Here is an 18,817-nt window from a genome sequence, read left to right on the forward strand (position 1 = left end):
AAATTGTCACCGGTTAGAATGTAAATGGGCCTTTGAATTTACAGTCACATCAAATGTATTAGCAGTGTGAATGGTAAAGAGTTTAGTATTTTTGGAGAGGATTGTAGTGTGAGGCTCTTTGCCTGCTTTGACAGTAATTATTATAGGATAGCATTTTAGGGCACTCAGCACTCTTCCAGTTTCCAAGAGCAGAGTGTAGTCAGTGGAGGGACAGACACAGAGAAATCTGACTGTGTTGAGGATGGGAGCAACAATGGGGCAACAAATGATTGTAATGTGTAATTACAAGGTGAAAATATTGTCATCAACACTGTTTAATTGACACAAATTACGCAATCGGTGAATTAAAAAATCTAGATTGTTAATATATTAGATCTACATCAATGGAACATACAGTTGGGCAATGCAGTAGGACATCCAGCCATTGTTTGGCATGCTGCATTTGGCATACTATTTATTGACACGTACTAAATCTTATTCAGACATACTAAATACTGTTTAGAGATCTTGTTTTATTATGTTCAGGGGATTTAAGTGCACAGTATGTGTTAGGTTGTTATTCTTGTGTCGAGCTATAAACTGCTCCTCTGAACCCAGACTCTGGTCCTAGCTATCTGTAAACATCTACAGTGCTACATTGAGGTTAGACTTTTAAAAGGATGAATGTGACAGAATATAATATATATCTAATTAACATTTTTTATTTGCGAATTGAATTTATTGTGGGAACCTGAGCACCAGGGGAAAACCCACACAGACATACTTGACTTGACTTGACTTGACTTGACCTGACTTGACCTGAGACCAGATGACTTGATTCGACTCAAGTCATTTGGTCCGAGTCTCAAGTCACTTTTTCTTGGGCAAGTCAAGTCAAGTCAAGTCAAGTTGAGACAGTGGACAGCAATTTAGTGTTTTTTTAAATGAAATATTTATTTCATTGTGGGAAGAAACCTGAGCACCAGGAGAAAACCCTTCTGTGTGAGGCTGATTGCTGAGCCACTGTCAAGTAAATGGGGGGGACGATGGAATGGTGGAAATCGGAAAGGATTAGGAGACGGGCTGGGGTTCAGAGAGAGATGGAGGCAGGTGGGAAGAGGGGGGTGAGGATGAGGTCGAGGGGGAGAGGGTGGAGCGAGGATGGAGGAATGAAGGCAAAGTCATCCGAGGACGGGAGGAGGGAGATTTTCTTTTCATTTCTTTTTTCTCCTCCTTTGCTCTCTTTTGGAGCTCTGCCTTCATCTGTTTTTCTTTCTTTTTCATCTCCTTTTCCTGATGCTTTTCCAGCTTTTGTTTAGCTTTCAGGTCCTCTTTCTCGTCTTCTTGTTTCCTTTTCAGGTCTCCCATCTCTTGTTTTTGTTTCATTTTCATCCCTTTTTTTTCTTTCTTCCTGATCTTCTTATCTGTTTTACCTTCCTTTTGCTCCTCGTTTGTTTCCTCTACCTCTTGGTTTGTTTCCTCCACCTGTTCTACTCTCGTCTTCCAGCTCTGTTCTTTGTCCTCCAGCTCGCTGAAATTCTCCTGCAGAGCTTTATATTTTGTCTGCCAAGCCTGTTCGCTCTGGAGAAATTCAGCTTTGTTGTTTGTCAGCTGGTTTGTGGTCTCTGTGAGCTTGTGAGTGAGACCCACGTTCTCCTTCCCGAGATCCAGGATTACATCGTCCTTCTTTTGGAGCTCCTGCTCCAACTGCTTCACCTTCTTCTGCAGGTCGATCTGGAGCAGAACGCTCTTCTGGTTGTCGAGATTCAGCTGGAGCATCTGATCGTTTTGCTCAGACAGCTTTTGTTTTTCTGCCTCCAGTCTTGCTGCCATGTCTTCCTTCTCCTGATTGCTCCGGTGCTGGAGGCTATCCACCTGCGCCATCTGGAATTGGAGATCGGTCTTCAGGTTTGAGATCTGGGCCTCATGAGATGCGATGGTCTCGTGCTTGTTTTTGTACTCGACCTTGAACGCTTTCTCCCTGAGCTCCATAATACCTTCAAGTCTGTTGAGCTGATACTTGAGGTTGTGGATCTTGAAGCCCATAGCCTTTTTCTCCATTGCCCAGCGTTTAGCTGGATTCTCTATGAAGTCAAAGGGACCCTCGTTCTGGTGAGATACTGGGCGGCCCTGAGGACTGGCGTGAACCACTTGCTCCATGTTTCTTGGGCCGTTTCTCGGGTTGTTCTGTCGAGACATTTCAGTTCGTGGTAAACAAAGTTGAAATGGCCTCGAAGTGTTCAGTGAAGCAAAGTTGTAGCTATCTGCCGTAGACTGTGGTCTATAGAAGATTGTCTGGTTGATCCTACTCCAATGTGGTCACGTGCGTGAAGGTTTGAATATTAGACCTGCCTTTTAAACTCTAGCAGAGTTCTAAAGGTTGGTTCCATTCAGTGGCTTTAATCTGTTGTCTTTCATCTTCGATCCTTTACTAGATCAAAGCCACAGAATGGAACCACCATTCAAACTGTTTGAATGAGGTTTGAATGATGCCACCATGCTTTTAATCAGTAAGTATTAATAATATAATTATATAATATATCAGTCAGTGGGGCCATACCATACTTTAAATGAATGAAAACACCTGTGCATGTGAACCACATCTGTGCAGGCCCCTATAAGGTTGTCACCATGGACTTATAAGTCTTTGGACATGCTCAAAGGGAAAGCATGTGGTGCCACCTTGTGGTCATAAGCTGTAACTTCATATAATTGCTATAACATCATATGAGACCAGCTATGGAAGCTATGATTTTTCAAAATAAAACTGTGTTGCAATCAATATTACTAATAAAATGCAGTATATAACAAAGTCAGACCACAACAACACTTCATTTGTACTGATATTTAATATCTAGACATGGGGCAACAGCCATTTTTACAGCACAATTTGCATAATTTATCAATACCTCCTGTGTACAATCACAAAACCATGACAGTAGATTTTTTTTATCTGTTTACTTACAAGTGAAAAACCAGACAGGTTTTACAAGCGTAATCTTTGTACAGTCAGCATACGTCATCAATAATTTGAATAGGTTTTCTTTTTTCTTTTTCAGTTATGCATTGTGTTGTAAACCAAAAAAGGAGACTGTGCTAGCATATAGAAAGAATGTCTGGGATCCGACTATGCAGGATGATGTGCCTATAAAGTGTGTGAATGTGCAGGTTCACGTCAAATGGGAGAAACTCAGAGAAGCTGTTGGGGAGCCGGACAGGAAGCCGCCAGCCCTGCCTTATATCAAAGACTGCAGTAAGTGTCCTGAGTCATCTTCTCAGACCTTAATGTAGTCATGATGTTATATTAAAATGCTTCCTGCTCTCCCTCAGTGAACAGTGGGACTTGTCTGCTGTGTTCCCCGTGAGCCCTGGGGTGATGAGTTTAGTGTTCACAACTGTGCAGAAAGTCGAGGAAGAAGCAGACCCAGAGAGGAGAGATACCTGGTCTCACAGATACCAAACAAATGTCAGTGCCTGCAGTGGAGGTGCCAAAATTAAAGGCAGAGTACGTAAGATTTGTCAGTTGCTGTTCATGAACACACCAGGATAGCTCAGTGATTCTTGAGGAGAGTTGAGTCTCATTCACAGGTTGTTTAATACTGACGGTTTGGGTTGGCAGACACCACTGCAGCGTCACTGTTGGGACACCCAGACTGACACAGTAGTTAGTGTTAGGCAAGGCTAGACAATTTTATTTGTACAGCACATTTCATACATACATAGACAATTGTGGTTTACAGCAGTGTTTCCAAAACATTTTTTTAAATGGTAAAACAAAATACAGAACTTTTTTTTCTGTCATGTGTCCTAAAAATGAAACAAAACAAATAGATAAATAATTAATTCATTAAATGATTCAACAGTTCAAAGAGACAAAACACAATTTTTCACAGGACTGTCATCAAACAAGTTTCATATTGAACGTCATGCACCACAAGGAGGTTTTAATGTTGCATAACTTATATACTTGTTTATATTTTTGTATTGTTATATTTAAGTCGATAAACTGACTAACTTATTGATGTAATGAAGACGAGGATACACAATACAGGATTACAGTAGTAAGTAGTACAGATAGCTTCTCCCTCCCCATCATCACCTCAGCTTTGAATGATAAAACAACTACTCGTTCAGCAGATCAGAGCATTATATGAAGCTGAACAGACAATTTGGCTCATAAAAGTCATCTTGTACTTAATTCTTTGAAGAGGGTCACTTTTGCATGCATAACCTCCTTTCAGAAACTTAAGAAACTGGTGAGGATCCAAAGTTTTAAACAAAAAAAAAGAAGCTCTACTGAATACCTCCTATAATCCAAATATTTATTCCACACTCGCTGTTTGAGTGTTAACATTGAAAATAAATGGATTTACACAAACCTCACGCACATACACAAAGGGATAAAGTCCATCCCATCTGCAAACATTAACGAGTAAACTTTACAATGAGCATGTCTCTTTCTTATGGGAGGTCTTCTGCAGCTGCACCGGTGTTGCAGTGATCATTTGGGCCTGGCTTCAGAAGCAACACTTACACATTCCTGACCTTTGGAGAAAGCTCGCTGTCAGGCAGATTCAGGTGCAACAAGAAGGGAAAGAGAGAGGAGAATGATATTAAAGGTGGTGATTTCGGTTGTGTGTGCTGTTGCCGTGCTGACCGTAGGGATCCTGATCGGTCACTTTGGTATCGACAAGGGCAGCTCGGCACCGTCCTGGGTGGGGGATCTGGCGAAGGATGTGGACGAAACCCTCATTGAGAAGTTCTTGTCTGAGGTTGACAACATCGAGATTCAAGAGAACCTAAGGTGAGTTGATGAATGTTCAAATTTAGATTTTGTTCTTCAGTCAGACTTTTGCTGTTGTGTATTTGCTCAAGTAACAAAAATGTGAGACCTATAAACAGCAGCTTTTGTATTTCACATTAAGGTGTCTCGGTCTAAATAAATTGAAGACTAATCCGCATTCTTGTGGCAATAGTCCTTATTATAGACATTTTTGGTGTTGGACAGTACAATATGAAACATTCAATTTAATCAAGATTTTCTGAAACCTCATCTTCCTCCACAGGGAGTTGACCAAAGTGCCCCATATGGCCACCACACCTGGAGACGAGCAGACAGTGAAGCTTATGCTAGAGAGATGGCAGGACCCTGAAACCGGCCTGGACGAGGCCTGGAGAGAGGAGTATATGGTCTACCTGTCCTTCCCCGACACCAAGAACCCCAACAAGGTCACTGTAGGTGAGTTGACCTCTGAATGTGTGAAAGTCCAGACAGTCATACCATCACTCTCAGTACGTTTATAAAGGCTTAAATTCACTAGTTCATTTGCCTTTCAACATAATTTGTGAATGTTTATGATTACTGAGTAATTAATGGCGAGCAGGTCTCACACAACATTACAATATAAGAAATGGAGTGAATCAACAGCCTTTACTTCATGTGTTGTGCTGTCTGATTTACTGCTAGGAAAGCTGCCGTAAAACTGGATTTAATTTATCTGCAGCTTCTGCAGGACAAAGTCCTCAAGCCACTCATGAATTATTACATTTAGCTCATGATGTTTCCCATCAAAATCAACTTCATCTGGAAGTCATATTTTTTGTTTTGAAATACCATTTACATTCCAAACTCAACACAACGAACCACAAAGAAAAAACTGGAACTAATCTAAAAAAGTCTGACAACACTGAGTGGGTTTTCATTCTGCCAGAGTTTCACTTTATTTACCGACTGATCAGTCACCATGAGTTGTTTCCATTTCAGTGAGTCCATCAGATACCGTCAGATACACTGCCAGAGAAAAAGAGAAGGCTTACACTGCTGACCAAGATGATCCTGAGGTGGTTCAACCGTATGCTGCATACTCCCCTCCTGGTCACCCAAAGGTAGAAAGCTGCACCCTGATGTATCTGAAAATCTGTTAAAAGCTCCTTTAGCTCCCTGACAGCCCCAGGCAGAGCTCTTTATACATTTGATTAGTAAAGGTATCCCTTAAGCCAGCATTTTTCGATCACTGAGTAACTGAAAAAGTGGCCTGGCATTCAGTGCATGATTTAAGAGAAAAAAATCATGAAAATACCTATTCAACATTCAATTTTACTTTTAAATAAAAAGGATTCAAGCGTCTGTAATTTATTGTGCTTATTCTGATAAAGGGACCTCTAACTATGAATGTACTTAATGGGATGAACAGAAAGGGTCCCATGATGTAAAGTCATTTTGACCTTAAAGTGCTGCATATAGTCCTCTACATCCTTACTTGAGGTGCATCGGGAATGTACATCTGATTTCCTTCTGGGTGAATGTACTTTTACACCAAATGATGATTATCTTGAGTATTTTCTCACTATTTACATGGATGGGTAGATGAGTGGACAGATGAGAGATAGTCTGCGTTTATGGAACTTCCTGTTTATATGAAGCACACATAACTTCTGAGAAGTAACTCACTGAAACAACAAAAAGCATGTGATTGTCACATCCCTGCCTCACACATCAGAAGTTTACCTGTGTTAACCTTTGAGGCGTGACAGGCATATTTATCTGTAAGTCATTGTTATAGTAGGCTCATCAAAATATTTTACTACTCTGCTGTCAGGAATAAGAGTGTGTTTGACAGGGAAGTCATTACTTTACTGCAGTGACGGTCCATGGTCTCGATGATAAGCTCGGGGGAAGGTTTAGTTTATATATGTTTATACAACAAGAATACATTGAAAGGGAAAGAGGATAAAACATAAGAGACCAATGATTGATCATTTTTTTTGCGTTTTTTCAATTTATAGTCAAAGTCAGATACTCTATGATTCCTTAAGGCTCAAATCTTTTGCATGTCTTATCAAGTACCGATAACATTACAAGTTATGATGTAGATGATGTAATATCACTATCTGTGAACATCTATGTGAGGGGTGAAGGAGGCCATGATAAGGGTTTGAATAAAAATGATAAGGAATCAAATAAAGATTTATCTAGACAAGAGTGTGGTGAAAGGATTCTCAGAGGGCAGTGAGATCATTTTGAGAGCAATGTTTTCATGAATTGATAAAAAAATTGTGATAAAAAATACAGTATATTTTTATTATCTCCCAGACTGAAAAATTCTGCACAAAAGGCAGCTGTGATTTTTACAATTTGTGTTATGAAAAGATCACATTCCTCATAAAAGATCATACTTCTGCCAATGGTTCATGGGATTACTGCTCAAATTGACTCAACGTTGACTTTTCTGATGGTTTTAGGGGAAACTGGTGTACGCCAACCAGGGGAAACCAAGTGACTACCAAGAATTGAACAAGACAATGGACCTCAGAGGAACCATCGCTATCACCAGATATGGTGGAGCAGGCAGAGCTGCTAAAGTGAGTTGCACTTTGTGCTAAAAAAGTGAATGACTTATTATAATGTTTATTTGGTAGTTTTAAATAATAAGCAGGAACATTCTGTCCAAGACATACAAAAGTTACACAGTGACACATTTTATTGTGATAGTGAGGACAACATGTTACAGTGTCATTACTTTACAACTGAAGAAACAGAGAAGAAAGATTATAAAAACTGCAGACTTACAAATGCTTACAAATCTTTGACGTGTTCACTGCATCGCTGCAATGCCCAAATCACCACTCAGCACCATGTAAAAAGGATGTTTTCCCACATTACGACTTAGAATAAGGTTGGGTAAATCATTATGCATATATAGTTTTGTTTACAGTTTAATGTCCATCAGTAGGAAAATGGTTACTGCAATGCTTCTAGATGGTAGTGCCTGTTACATTAAGTTGAATTAAAAGATAAATAAATCATGTAAATGAAATTCAAGTGTTAACAAATGCCATGTGTGTCTTATCCAGGCCATCAATGCAGCACCCTACGGTGTCATCGGTGTGCTTGTCTACACAGACCCTTTGGACATCAACGATGGTGTCATGTCAGACATCGATGAGACGTATCCTCACTCCTGGTACCTGCCTCCCTCTGGTGTGGAGAGAGGTTCCTTCAACACTCACTTTGGAGACATGCGCACACCCTACCTGGCTGCCAAAGGTAATTACCAGTGACTTGTGTAAAAATAGTACACAGAGTTTGCAGTAGTGTTTTTATTGTTTCTCCTGCTGCACTTTGGCTCAATACTACCTGAAGGTGGGACTTTTATGACAGCTTCAAACATACCTATAAAGATAAAGTTGGATACTTTTAAATCATTTTATTATGCTGTTTTTACTTTTCTATAAATTCTTCAGTTATACTGTACATTTCTTTTTGCAGATGAAACCTACAGAATTCCTGTTGAGGACATCACAGGGATCCCTCCCATTCCAATTCAACCAATCGGATTTGAGGATGCCTACGTACTAATCTGGTTTGTGATCAGAGAAATCTGCTTTAGGAATAAATACAGGCCAAAATCAAAATAAATCGATTCTAACTTGTTGTTTTTTTGTTGGTCATTTCAGTGAGCTAGGAGGAGAAGCAGCTCTAGCTGATTGGCAGGGAGCGTTCAACTGTACCTACAACATTGGAGGTCCGGGGTTCAAAGAAACATCTGCTTTCAACGGCAGGTAGCCAGACATACTCAGGCATTAGCTGCATTTAAAGCTGATCCAGGAGCTTTTTTATTGAGCTATGCCTGTTCATAATCAAACCTTTCTTTTAAAAGTCTGATACAACTAGTCAAAATACTTCTAACTCCCAGAGTGGGGAGTAAACAATTTTTTTCTGAATACATCCCATTGGAGAAGTAGCAGTCGAGCAGTGGGACCTTTGTCAATTCCTTCATCCTTATGACTTCGATCCTCTTTTCCAGCGATGTGAAACTGGACATCTTCAATCATGGAGAACTTAAGAACTCCTCCAATGTGATGGGAGTTATCAGAGGGAGTGTCGAGCCAGGTGAGACTGGAAACAATGTCGCAATTGGCCATTAAATTTAATCTGTTTTCACCTTGTAATTTCTCTGTTTGTGCTCTGTGTGTGTTTGCGTCCACAGACAGGTATGTGATCTATGGGAACCACAGGGACAGTTGGGTTCATGGTGCCATCGATCCGAGCAGTGGGACATCGGTCATGCTGGAATTGACCAGAGTGTTGGGCAAGATGGTAAAGCAGGGTGAGGATACTAAAAGCTGTATGAACTACTAATTGTTTGGCATATATGGCTGAATAAAGAGTTTGTTTTTATTCTTGTCTGTGGCAGGCAAATGGAGGCCTCGCAGGTCAATAATATTTGGAAGCTGGGGAGCAGAGGAGTTCGGCCTTATCGGCTCCGCAGAATACACAGAGGTGATTTCAATTAATCCACAAGATCAGACATAACACGAACCAACATGAAATTTTTATTTTTATTTTTGTTTTAAGGCAAGAAAGATCAATCTTCTTTTAAAAAATGGAATTCATAAAGCAATGAAACACTTGTTGCTCATTTCAACACACATAGGTTTTATGGATACAACCTTCCTTGGTATGGTGTCTAATGTTAGCAAACTTTAGATGGATACTCCTGTCTAACAAATAATAACAACAAACACTAACAAATCACTGAGTAACTTTTCTGACTTTAAGTTCTGCTTGTATACTTACTGTCACTGACAAATATAACCTTTATCTTGTCTTTTCTCCAGCAATACTTCACCAAGCTCAGTGAACGGACTGTTGCTTACATCAATGTGGATATAGCTGTCTTTGGTAAGAAGCTCTTTCTGCCTCCCAGGAGTAAATAAAGACATCCAATGACAGGAATAGTCTCAGTCCCTGGGTCCACCTGTACAGATGCAGCCATGTAGTTGGACAAATGATCACAAAACTACTTGTTTCGAAAAAGCACCTTTTAAAAATTTACATTTCAACTCAGATGTTTGTAGGTTTTTTCTTGAAACTCTCGTTGACAAACATGTATTATTTTGTGGTACACAAAGTTATGCATGAAGAGGAATGGCTGCCACTGTAGGTTGTGTTCACTGACTGCCAGCCTTGTGCCTTGGAGCTGTTCAAGTTAATGGTGACACTAATCCAAAACCTGTATTCATCTTCCACTCCTCAGCCAACGCCACTCTCAGAGCTTCAGGGATGCCGTCAGTACAGAACGTCATCTTCAAAGCCACAAAACAGGTGAGCTCTTTAAAAACCAACTTATGTCACTTCAGGTGGTTCTTTCCAGAAATTTAAGGAGGCTGTTACATGAAAATGTGTTTCTTGTCTAGGTCAATGCAGCTGGAATGGACTCAACATCTGTGTACGACAACTGGATCAAATATTTCAACTGGACAAGCCCAGAACATGGACTCATTCCCAAGTAATGGACTACAGTTAAACCTTTCTGTTTTTCCCACATCTTGCATTGCATTGTGTGAAAATAGTTATTTAGGTTTTTATTTTTTGGAAGTTTTCAGAATTGATTGGTTGTTTGCCCATTGCTGATCTATTGCTGTCTTCCTTTAACAGGATGGGATACCTTACAGGAGCAGGGAGCGATTACGCTGCCTTTGTCCATTATCTGGGAATCACTGCCATGGACATTTCATACACATATGACAGGGTATGAAAGAACTCTGCCTTTGAATTGCTGTACTACAATATATTTTTGTGTAATGACCATGTGAGTGGCTTTATGTACAGTAGGACATAGATACCAAAGTAATGCCTCAAATAAAAGACTTGTTTTTTAATCTTCCGCTGTCATTTAGTTTCTCTTCATTGGGTCCGAGACACATTCCTCCTCCCTGTAAATTGGATAAATCTTACATTTTTTGCACACTGCTGTCATTCTGCGCTGTTACTCTTAAGTTGTCTTATTGTATCTCTTGTTTGAAACAAGCTGTCACCCAACAAAAGTTTTTTTCTGCCTCAGTGAGCTTGTGAGGCGAAATCAGAAGTGAACTGAACTCATTCAGTCAGTCATGTAACTTCTATTAAATAGATTTTTTTTTCTTCTTACAGAGTAAAACAAATGCTCGGATATACCCTGCGTACCACACAGCATACGACACCTTTGATTACGCCTCAAAGTACATTGATCCAGGTGAGTAATGATGTCTCTCATGTTACCACATATTGGAGATTCTTGGAAGCCCTGATCCCTTTTTCTGTCATGGTACTGCAGATTATGCTGTCTTTCATGTAATATAACAGTGGAAACTGTGGTCTATTTCAATGAAGAAGCTTTTATTTCTTAGTTTCTAATAATTTTTCTCCATCTTCTGATTTACCAACTGCAAAGAAAGCAGAAACATTTTCCCAACAATTACAAAGTACTTTGAACTGTTTTTTCTAAGTAGCTGATGTTAACCAAACTAGATTTCTCCCCAGGCTAATTTTTCTGCAGTTAAACTTCTTAGTGTGAAGTAATTGGTAGCCAGCAAAGCTTTCAAAGTAGCTTCCCCAACACTGATTCTGACACTTCGTCCTCTCAGGGTTCTTCAGTCACCAAGCTGTTGCCAGGACGGCAGGAAACGTCCTGATTCGATTGGCAGACAGCCTGGTGTTGCCACTCAACTGCAGTGACTACGCTGAGCTTCTGGAGGCATACCTCAACAGAGCAGTGGATCTATATCAGAGCAAACTGCAAGCTATACCCATCTCCATGGGTAAGGACAGGACTGTTAGAGAATACTTTACGTTTCAATATGTCAAGACAAGAATTCAGTGTTTGAAATGGGGCTGTGAATTTTATGTTTTCTTTCTTATGTTTTGACTTGTGTGTCCATCTTGGGCCAAAGCAGCTGGAATAATTTACTTACTACATTATGTCTAGTCGCTGGACCTAACATCAATGATGTCTCTGACTGGAACCTGCATTCACCAAAATGCTTTTTGTAACAGGAAAAACTTGAAGACATCTGTGCTAAAAACATGTCTTCGGGCTGCACTTAAGAGCAGAACAAACAACAGAAACAACATCTGTTTCTCCTACTAGAGGATTAGAGAGGGTGAAATCTTTGCCGAGAGGCTGCACAGCTGACCTGTGTCTTATTTCAGAGCCACTAAAACGTGCAGTGGCCAGCTTTCGCAGTGCAGCTTCTCATCTGGACCAGGTGATTCGCAGTTCAGACCTGGCAAACGAAACGTAAGAGCACAAACATACATATGTTGTTATCTCCTTTGCTGCCCACAAAGAAATGAATTTAAGTCCATCCCCTCTCTCTCCGACTCTCTTCTCTTAGACCAATGAAGGTCAGAAGGATCAACGACCAGCTCATGCTGCTGGACCGAGCTTTCTTGGACCCTCTGGCCTTCCCAGATAAATATGCATTCAGGTAAGAAAATGAAATGACAGCCTCAAAATAAAACTAAGCTGCCATGTGTAGTTTTATGGTTGCGCTGTACTTGACAGTCATAAAGTAAATGCGTGCAAAGGCAGTGGGAGGAATGAAGGGTTATGCCAATGCCAATTTCCTGATCTCTACTTTGATCCAGATTCAAACTTTTGTATGGATTGCCATTTAATTTTGAAAAAACATTCATGGTTGCCAGATTAAGTTTCACCACTAGGTTGACAATTTTGAAAGAAATGTCTTGACCATAATTGGATGGATTGCAATGTGAGATGTTAAAATTCATTGTTAAATCATTTCTCTGTTTCCTTGTGTGATACACAGACATGTTATCTGGACTTCAAGCAGTGCTGGCATGTCAACCTTCCCAGGTCTGGCTGATGCCTTCGCTAAAGCTGAGTCATCAGGACAGTCCAGCGACTGGAACAAAGTGCACTACCACCTGTCAGTCCTGAGCCAGAACATCGAGGGCGCTGCCAACACACTGGTTGACGTCATATAGAGCAGGAGGAGGGAGGAGAGAGGGACTGCACTTGCTCAGTGATTTTTTTCAAAAAGACAGGGACCTGGAGCCGGTCAGGCCATGATGGGACTATTTATGTATGATATTAAGTGAGGCAATATAGGAATCAATAAACAAAGCATACCACTGAACAGTAAAATGATTGATGTATTCTACTTTTGTAACAGGATTAAAATATAACAATATGATGAATCTTTTTCATTAAAGCACTTCATCAAAGATGAACTACAATTACTGTTGTTATTACAGCTTTAGTTATTCTAAGTGTACAACAGCTGTTAAACTGAATGCACAATGAGTGCCATAATGACAATAATGAAGAAAAGACTATAAAGCAAATGTCACTTACGTTATGAATGACTTGTGACACATATCCACCTCAGTAAAGTATAAAAAGATATTAACTTATTTTAACCACCTCATCAAAACTGAGGAGATGACAGGATGGCTGAATATCTCTAAATCATGGGTGCCCAAACTTTTTACTTGAATGGCCAAAACCTATAGTACTGTATTTTTAAGATGAAAAATGGTCCTTGGATCCCAGGCTCCCTCCACAAAGTGTCCACTATTCTCAGATTTGAAAAATTATCATTTGTAATAAATAATAATTCATAAACTTACTTGTTATTTTTCCTTTAGAAACATCTGGCAGGCCACATATAACATTACGGTGGTCCAGCTTTGGCCCAAGGGCCCCACTTTGGGCAGATCTGCTCTAACTGAATGTTGATATTACATCTAAATCTGTAGAATAGTGTGAAAACTGACTTTTCATTATTGTTGATGCATTTCAGTATTCTTTCAGTAAACTAATTTGTGTTTTTATATAGATTTAAAGAACTGAGTAATAGAGTGTTTCTTTGTTCTCACTGCAAAAATCTCTTCTTTTCAGAATTAAAATTTTAGGGTACTGACACTGACATGGTAATTTTTTTTATTTCAAAGATCAAATGCTCACACAAGATCTGTGCGATGACTGTGTGTGTCAAATCTATTTTGAAAGGAGCAGTAAGCCACCAGACTGAAAGAGAAAAAGCTGACAGACACTGCAGAGCCATTACACCAGAATGATGCAATGTAATACTGGGTTAATGATCCAGAAATTAATGGATCAAGACCATCCTCCACTGGTGTAATGGCATACAATAGAATGACGTTTAAGTAAGAAGAATTGGCGCAAAGGTTTGTCCAATTAGGGTGAATGCTTGTGAGCTGTCAAGGATATCAGGCAATCAGCACCTTGATATGTCAGCGTTCACAGCAACATGAGATGACTATCAGAGCTCCAAAGAGACTAAATCATCTCTAGCCAGACTGCACGTGCAAAAATCTAAATTATTTAATGCATCAACTGGTTTGGTCTTGGAAATATCGACTGCACCTCATTGAAAACCTACACATACTTTATGGGCCTCAGTTGCATCCTGTTTTAGCCTGCTGCCCTGGTGCAGGCCTTCATGTGAGGCTGCAATACTACTTCCTACCACCAGGGGTCAGAAAATGCTTTGAGACAATCCTTAGAGCCTAGTCAGCATTTGGGATTAGTGTTTGGGAAGTGTAGCTTCCACAAAATTGAGTAGCAGTAGTGGCAACAATTCACTACTGAAATGGTTATTGAAGACAAACAGTGACAATATCTGATGAGAGAAATGGGATGGAAGAGGAAAAGCATGAAAAAAAAAGTCTACTCCTTAACTTATTTCCTGTTCAGGCTCTCCTGTAAACATAGGTCTCTCAGGGATTGCTGGTTTTATCCAGACCCCTCCTCTCTGGTTAAAGCCCACAGTGTTAGTCACGCTCATCTGAGCCCTTGCAGCCGCTGCAGAAACACAACTTGGGGGTAGCACTGGTGTGTAAATGAATAACTGTGAGTTTGTGTGGGTTGGTAGATCTGAGAGGTGGATGGGTTCATTTATGTGTATCTTTTATTCTCCCTCGAAAAGATGGGTTGCTTTGGTTCTTGGTTATATTTAAATTACAGGCACTTATACTAAGTGAAGTTAAATGTCACTTAGCAGCATGGTGAGGTTTTAAAAGTGGCCTATAAAGCAACACATGACACCTAACAGAGCCCTACAAGCAAGCTAAATGTCTATCAGTCACAGAAACTACACAAGTAACAAGCAAGGACATAATGAACATGTGCTGTGAATAGAGGACAAGCAACCTAATATAAGTCTCATTGTCGCACTATTTGCAGTTGGTTTGGGTTTTCTTTGTTTATTAAAATGTTGGTTTATGCAATTTTGTCAGCAGACTTTTGGTCATATTTTTATCTTGTATAAGCAAAGTCTCCTGACATTATGAACTGAGTATTGCAGGAATGACTGGCTGTTTTGTTGGTCAGATATATATATAGATGTCCTCCATATTTTTAGCTGGGGAATATTTACAGAGGATGACTCCTCTTTTCAGCAATGCAGTGCTTGACATTAACACAGTTTGATGTCAATATTTGCAGACCTGCCCAGAACAACCAAAGTCTGTCTGTCTGTGACTTAGCCTGTTAGTAGTTTCAGTGGTGCGGTAGAAGTTGGGGAAGGAAGCCCTTTCTGTCTTAAAGGTTCCTCTCATGCAGATTTGTGAACATCTGCAAGATAGAAATCAAACTGAATCTCAGTTCTCAGGCTTCCTTTTGTGTCAGCTGCTTCCTTTATTCTATATTGTGTTATTTATTATTTCTGGTATGTCTCAAGTAGATGGGAAATAGAATGGCCCGTTGACACATGAAAAGTTATTATATACATTGTATTTTTTTATGTTTAGAAAAAATGTTTAAACTCCACCAATTTTGCATGTGAAGTTGTTATGGTAAGTGCTACCCCCCATGTGAAACCAGTTGTGTCTGGAGAAATTGGAGGAAAAAAATAACCCTGATGATGTCCTAGTGATGCCATAATGGAAGTCTCAGCTTGGTGCTTGAGACTTTCTATTTTATTTTATAATCGAAAGCCTGCCTGCATACTGGGTGTGTGGAGTTCAAAAGATGAGGACGTTTATCAAGCAGGAAGGGTCTAAAAGACACTATTAAACTTAAGTATTATGAAAGTGTTAGATCAAAGTTCTTGGGGTGTGACTTGTGCGAAGGACTAAAAATCAGGATATCTAGGACTCTGCTGCTTCAGCTTCCACCGTTCCCCCCCCCCCCCCCCCCCCAATTTTTATTCTAATCGCTGGATTAGCCCTCAAATGAAATGGTCATCATCAAAGGTCCAATGTATCACCCTGAACATAACAATTTCAAAATGAATAGATAAATAATCTCTCTCCAATTCAATGATGCTGTCAAAAGTGGTGACCATCTTTTCCCACTCAGTAAACTTCCTCAGAGTAGAAGGAGAAGTGCAAACTCCGCTGGCTTCCCTCCTGACCATAACATAAAAAAATCAAATGTATACTGCTCTGATGATGGCTTTTCCAAAAGTAGTTAAGTAACAAACCTTATCAAGAATTTACTGAAATGAATTACTGATTTAAAAGTGCACTCAAAAATGTATAGAGAAAAAAGCTACTCAAATTATAGCCCACATATTTATTTTTAGCTATTTTTTCTGTCAAACTGTCGATGCAGATTATTGATATTTTATCATTTTATTATTTTTAACTGTCTTTAATGCAGAATAATCACATCTGGCTGATAACCACTGAATTGGGTGGAAAGTCACGGGGCAGTAACAGTAAATGATGAGGTAAAAAGTAGCATTTCCACAATCGGGTCAGTCAGAAATAACAACAAACACAGGTGCTACTCGCCAGTCGCAGAGTTTATTCTTTTAAATATACATAGACTTTATCCCCATATTAAATACCCCACCACCCTTCCCTCCCTCATCATCCCTCCCTCCTCCCTCCTCCCATTTCTTCCCACTCTTAGTTCTCCGCTTTCTCTGTTCCCCGCTCCAGAGAGAAAGCTCGTCCGGCTGAAAAACACACTCTACTTTGTGCAGCATATTGCTTATTAAGACATTTGCGAAAAACATAAATTAAAAATACTACAGCTTGTTTTTTTTTTCCATTTTCTGCTCCAACATCTGACTGTTTTGAACAGAATCTTAAAAAAACGAAAAATGAAAAAAAGAAACGGCACAGTGTCCCTCAGTCTGGCTACATAACATGAACTGGATTCCCCTGTTTTATCACTACATGGTATGACCCTCCTGGTTTGAAGTGTACACAGTGGTCTATACCGTGGCAGGTGAAATGGTAAGAAGAGAGATGTATTGTTTAACAGATGTCCTGAGTTTGGTCAAATCATGTCTGTGTTTCTTTTAATCGTGTTAAATGATGAGACATCCGAGATCAAGATGGTTGATTCTGCTTCAGCCTTCGCTTTCACAAGCATTTGTGTTTTTGCTCCTCTGCTGGTCAGAAAGTGTGTGAGTGTGTGAAAAGTGTGAAGGGAGGGTAATTACTTTATTCTCCCGACAATCAGGCATGTGCTTTTTGTTTGGTGGCCTCTTGTCAAATTGAAACTTGTGGAAATTATTGGTCCGACGAGGTGGCTGGAGCTGCAGGCAGAGTGAAGGACAGTGTGATACGGCACTAGAGGAAAATTCAGGTGTTTAAGTCACAAGGCATGCATGTTAACACTGAACTCACAGTCTCCACCAGAAGTGTTTCAGCTGTGACGTGTGGGGTGTGTGCTGTGTACATGTCAGTGTTTGTACAGTTGAAGGTGTCGTAAAAGTCCTGCTTTTGACTGCATGCCGGATGGGCTGCTCCTTTGCTAATAATTCTAATATTTTCAGAGAATAAAAGATACAAGGAATGCCATGTTTGGTTCAGTTCTCTATCACCAAACTGTTTTGACTTTGAATAAATGCATAAAAGCAGGGCTTTTACTAACACCGACACTGTATCATGTGTGCACCTGTGTCTTGTGTGCATGTGGCGTGTCTCATCAAGTCTTATCAAGTTTTGTGTCCATCATTCTAGCAGTCTGTCTGTTTCCCTCCCTCCTCTTTAGGAAGCACAAGAGGGGCTGCGTTGGCGTCAGGAGAGTCAAAGGGTCAAGCTGGGGGTCACACGCGGGGGGAGTATTTGGGGTTTCTTGGCACCTCGGTGAAAGATTTCAGCTCATAAGGGATCCCTGTGTCCACTTCGATGGATTTGCGGGAGAATAGCAGCCGGATATCATTGTGCAAGTAGATCTTCCCAGATTTGGAGCTCTGGAATCTGAGAAAGCAAGAAAAAAAAATTATTAGCAAAACACTTTTTTCTAAGTACATAGTTTTCCTCTTACATGTAGTGCTATTTATCTGTCTAGATTGTTTATGTGAGTTCCTGACCTTTGGAGATATCAGTCATAGAGATGTCTGCCTTCTCTCAGAAGGAATGGAACTAGATGGCACTCATCTTGTAACGTTCAAAGCGCCCAGAAAATACATTTGAAAAACTCAACAGCAATGTCTCTTTCCAGAAATCATATCCCTGCTATTATATTATTATGTGAGCAGTTTCATGTGGGATGTACTTTCTTTCTACTGAACTTCACCCACAAAATATCACTGCATAAAAGAAGCGCACACTAAGATAACTAAGCTAGCTAAAGTTACAGCTCACCGAGGAGGACGTCCCTAATGGGCACTAATGTTTATATCCCGCTTTCACAAGCACCTTGTCCATGAGTAGATGCACGCTTTTATCTACTGGTGATACAGTTAGTGGGTGCAGTTCAGTAGATAGAACATTCCTTCATGAAACTGCTCACAACAAGGTCTTTGAGCTAGTTTCATTATATTCAAAATAAGGCAGATATACAGCTGATATATCCAAAACTCTGTAACTCACACCAAAACAATCCAGATGGATACATAGCACAACAGGTAAGAGGAAACATATGTAGCTTAGATTTTGGGGTGAACTGTCTTCTTTAAACTTGGAAAATTACTGCAAGTGCATAAAAGTATTTTGCTAGTATTCAATGAAAAAAATGCAAAAGCATTATGTACTTACAGGTGTGTAACAACATAATATTAAGAATTCACGTCTTACTGATGCTGTAATTTCGCTCTGTTTTAATGCTTGTGCAGATTAGGGATA

At 39.9% G+C, this 18,817-nt stretch overlaps 2 protein-coding genes across 5 annotated transcripts in view; one reads left to right on the forward strand and one right to left on the reverse strand.

The window, feature by feature from the left end:
* The first annotated feature begins 4,420 nt into the window (after positions 1 to 4,420).
* On the forward strand, positions 4,421 to 12,997 carry naaladl1 (N-acetylated alpha-linked acidic dipeptidase like 1). Its single transcript, XM_073466621.1, has 19 exons — positions 4,421 to 4,783; positions 5,046 to 5,218; positions 5,744 to 5,865; positions 7,222 to 7,341; positions 7,834 to 8,026; positions 8,249 to 8,342; positions 8,437 to 8,541; positions 8,787 to 8,872; positions 8,970 to 9,089; positions 9,177 to 9,262; positions 9,601 to 9,664; positions 10,020 to 10,087; positions 10,180 to 10,271; positions 10,421 to 10,514; positions 10,916 to 10,997; positions 11,389 to 11,562; positions 11,954 to 12,041; positions 12,139 to 12,231; positions 12,574 to 12,997. The coding sequence occupies exons 1-19, from the start codon at positions 4,587 to 4,589 to the stop codon at positions 12,749 to 12,751; spliced, it is 2,229 nt and encodes a 742-aa protein (XP_073322722.1). The 5' UTR covers positions 4,421 to 4,586; the 3' UTR covers positions 12,752 to 12,997.
* Positions 12,998 to 16,528: 3,531 nt separating this feature from the next.
* atosb (atos homolog b) overlaps positions 16,529 to 18,817 on the reverse strand; it is a 30,083-nt gene continuing 27,794 nt past the window's right edge. For all 4 annotated transcript variants that reach the window (XM_073466628.1, XM_073466626.1, XM_073466627.1 and 1 more), the window contains one exon: positions 16,529 to 17,950. In XM_073466628.1, the coding sequence (XP_073322729.1) occupies positions 17,797 to 17,950 (154 nt within the window). In that variant the 3' untranslated portion in view covers positions 16,529 to 17,796. The remainder of the gene's footprint in view (positions 17,951 to 18,817) is intronic.

Source organism: Pagrus major, chromosome 5 (genome assembly GCF_040436345.1).
Source record: "Pagrus major chromosome 5, Pma_NU_1.0".
NCBI lineage: Eukaryota > Metazoa > Chordata > Actinopteri > Spariformes > Sparidae > Pagrus > Pagrus major.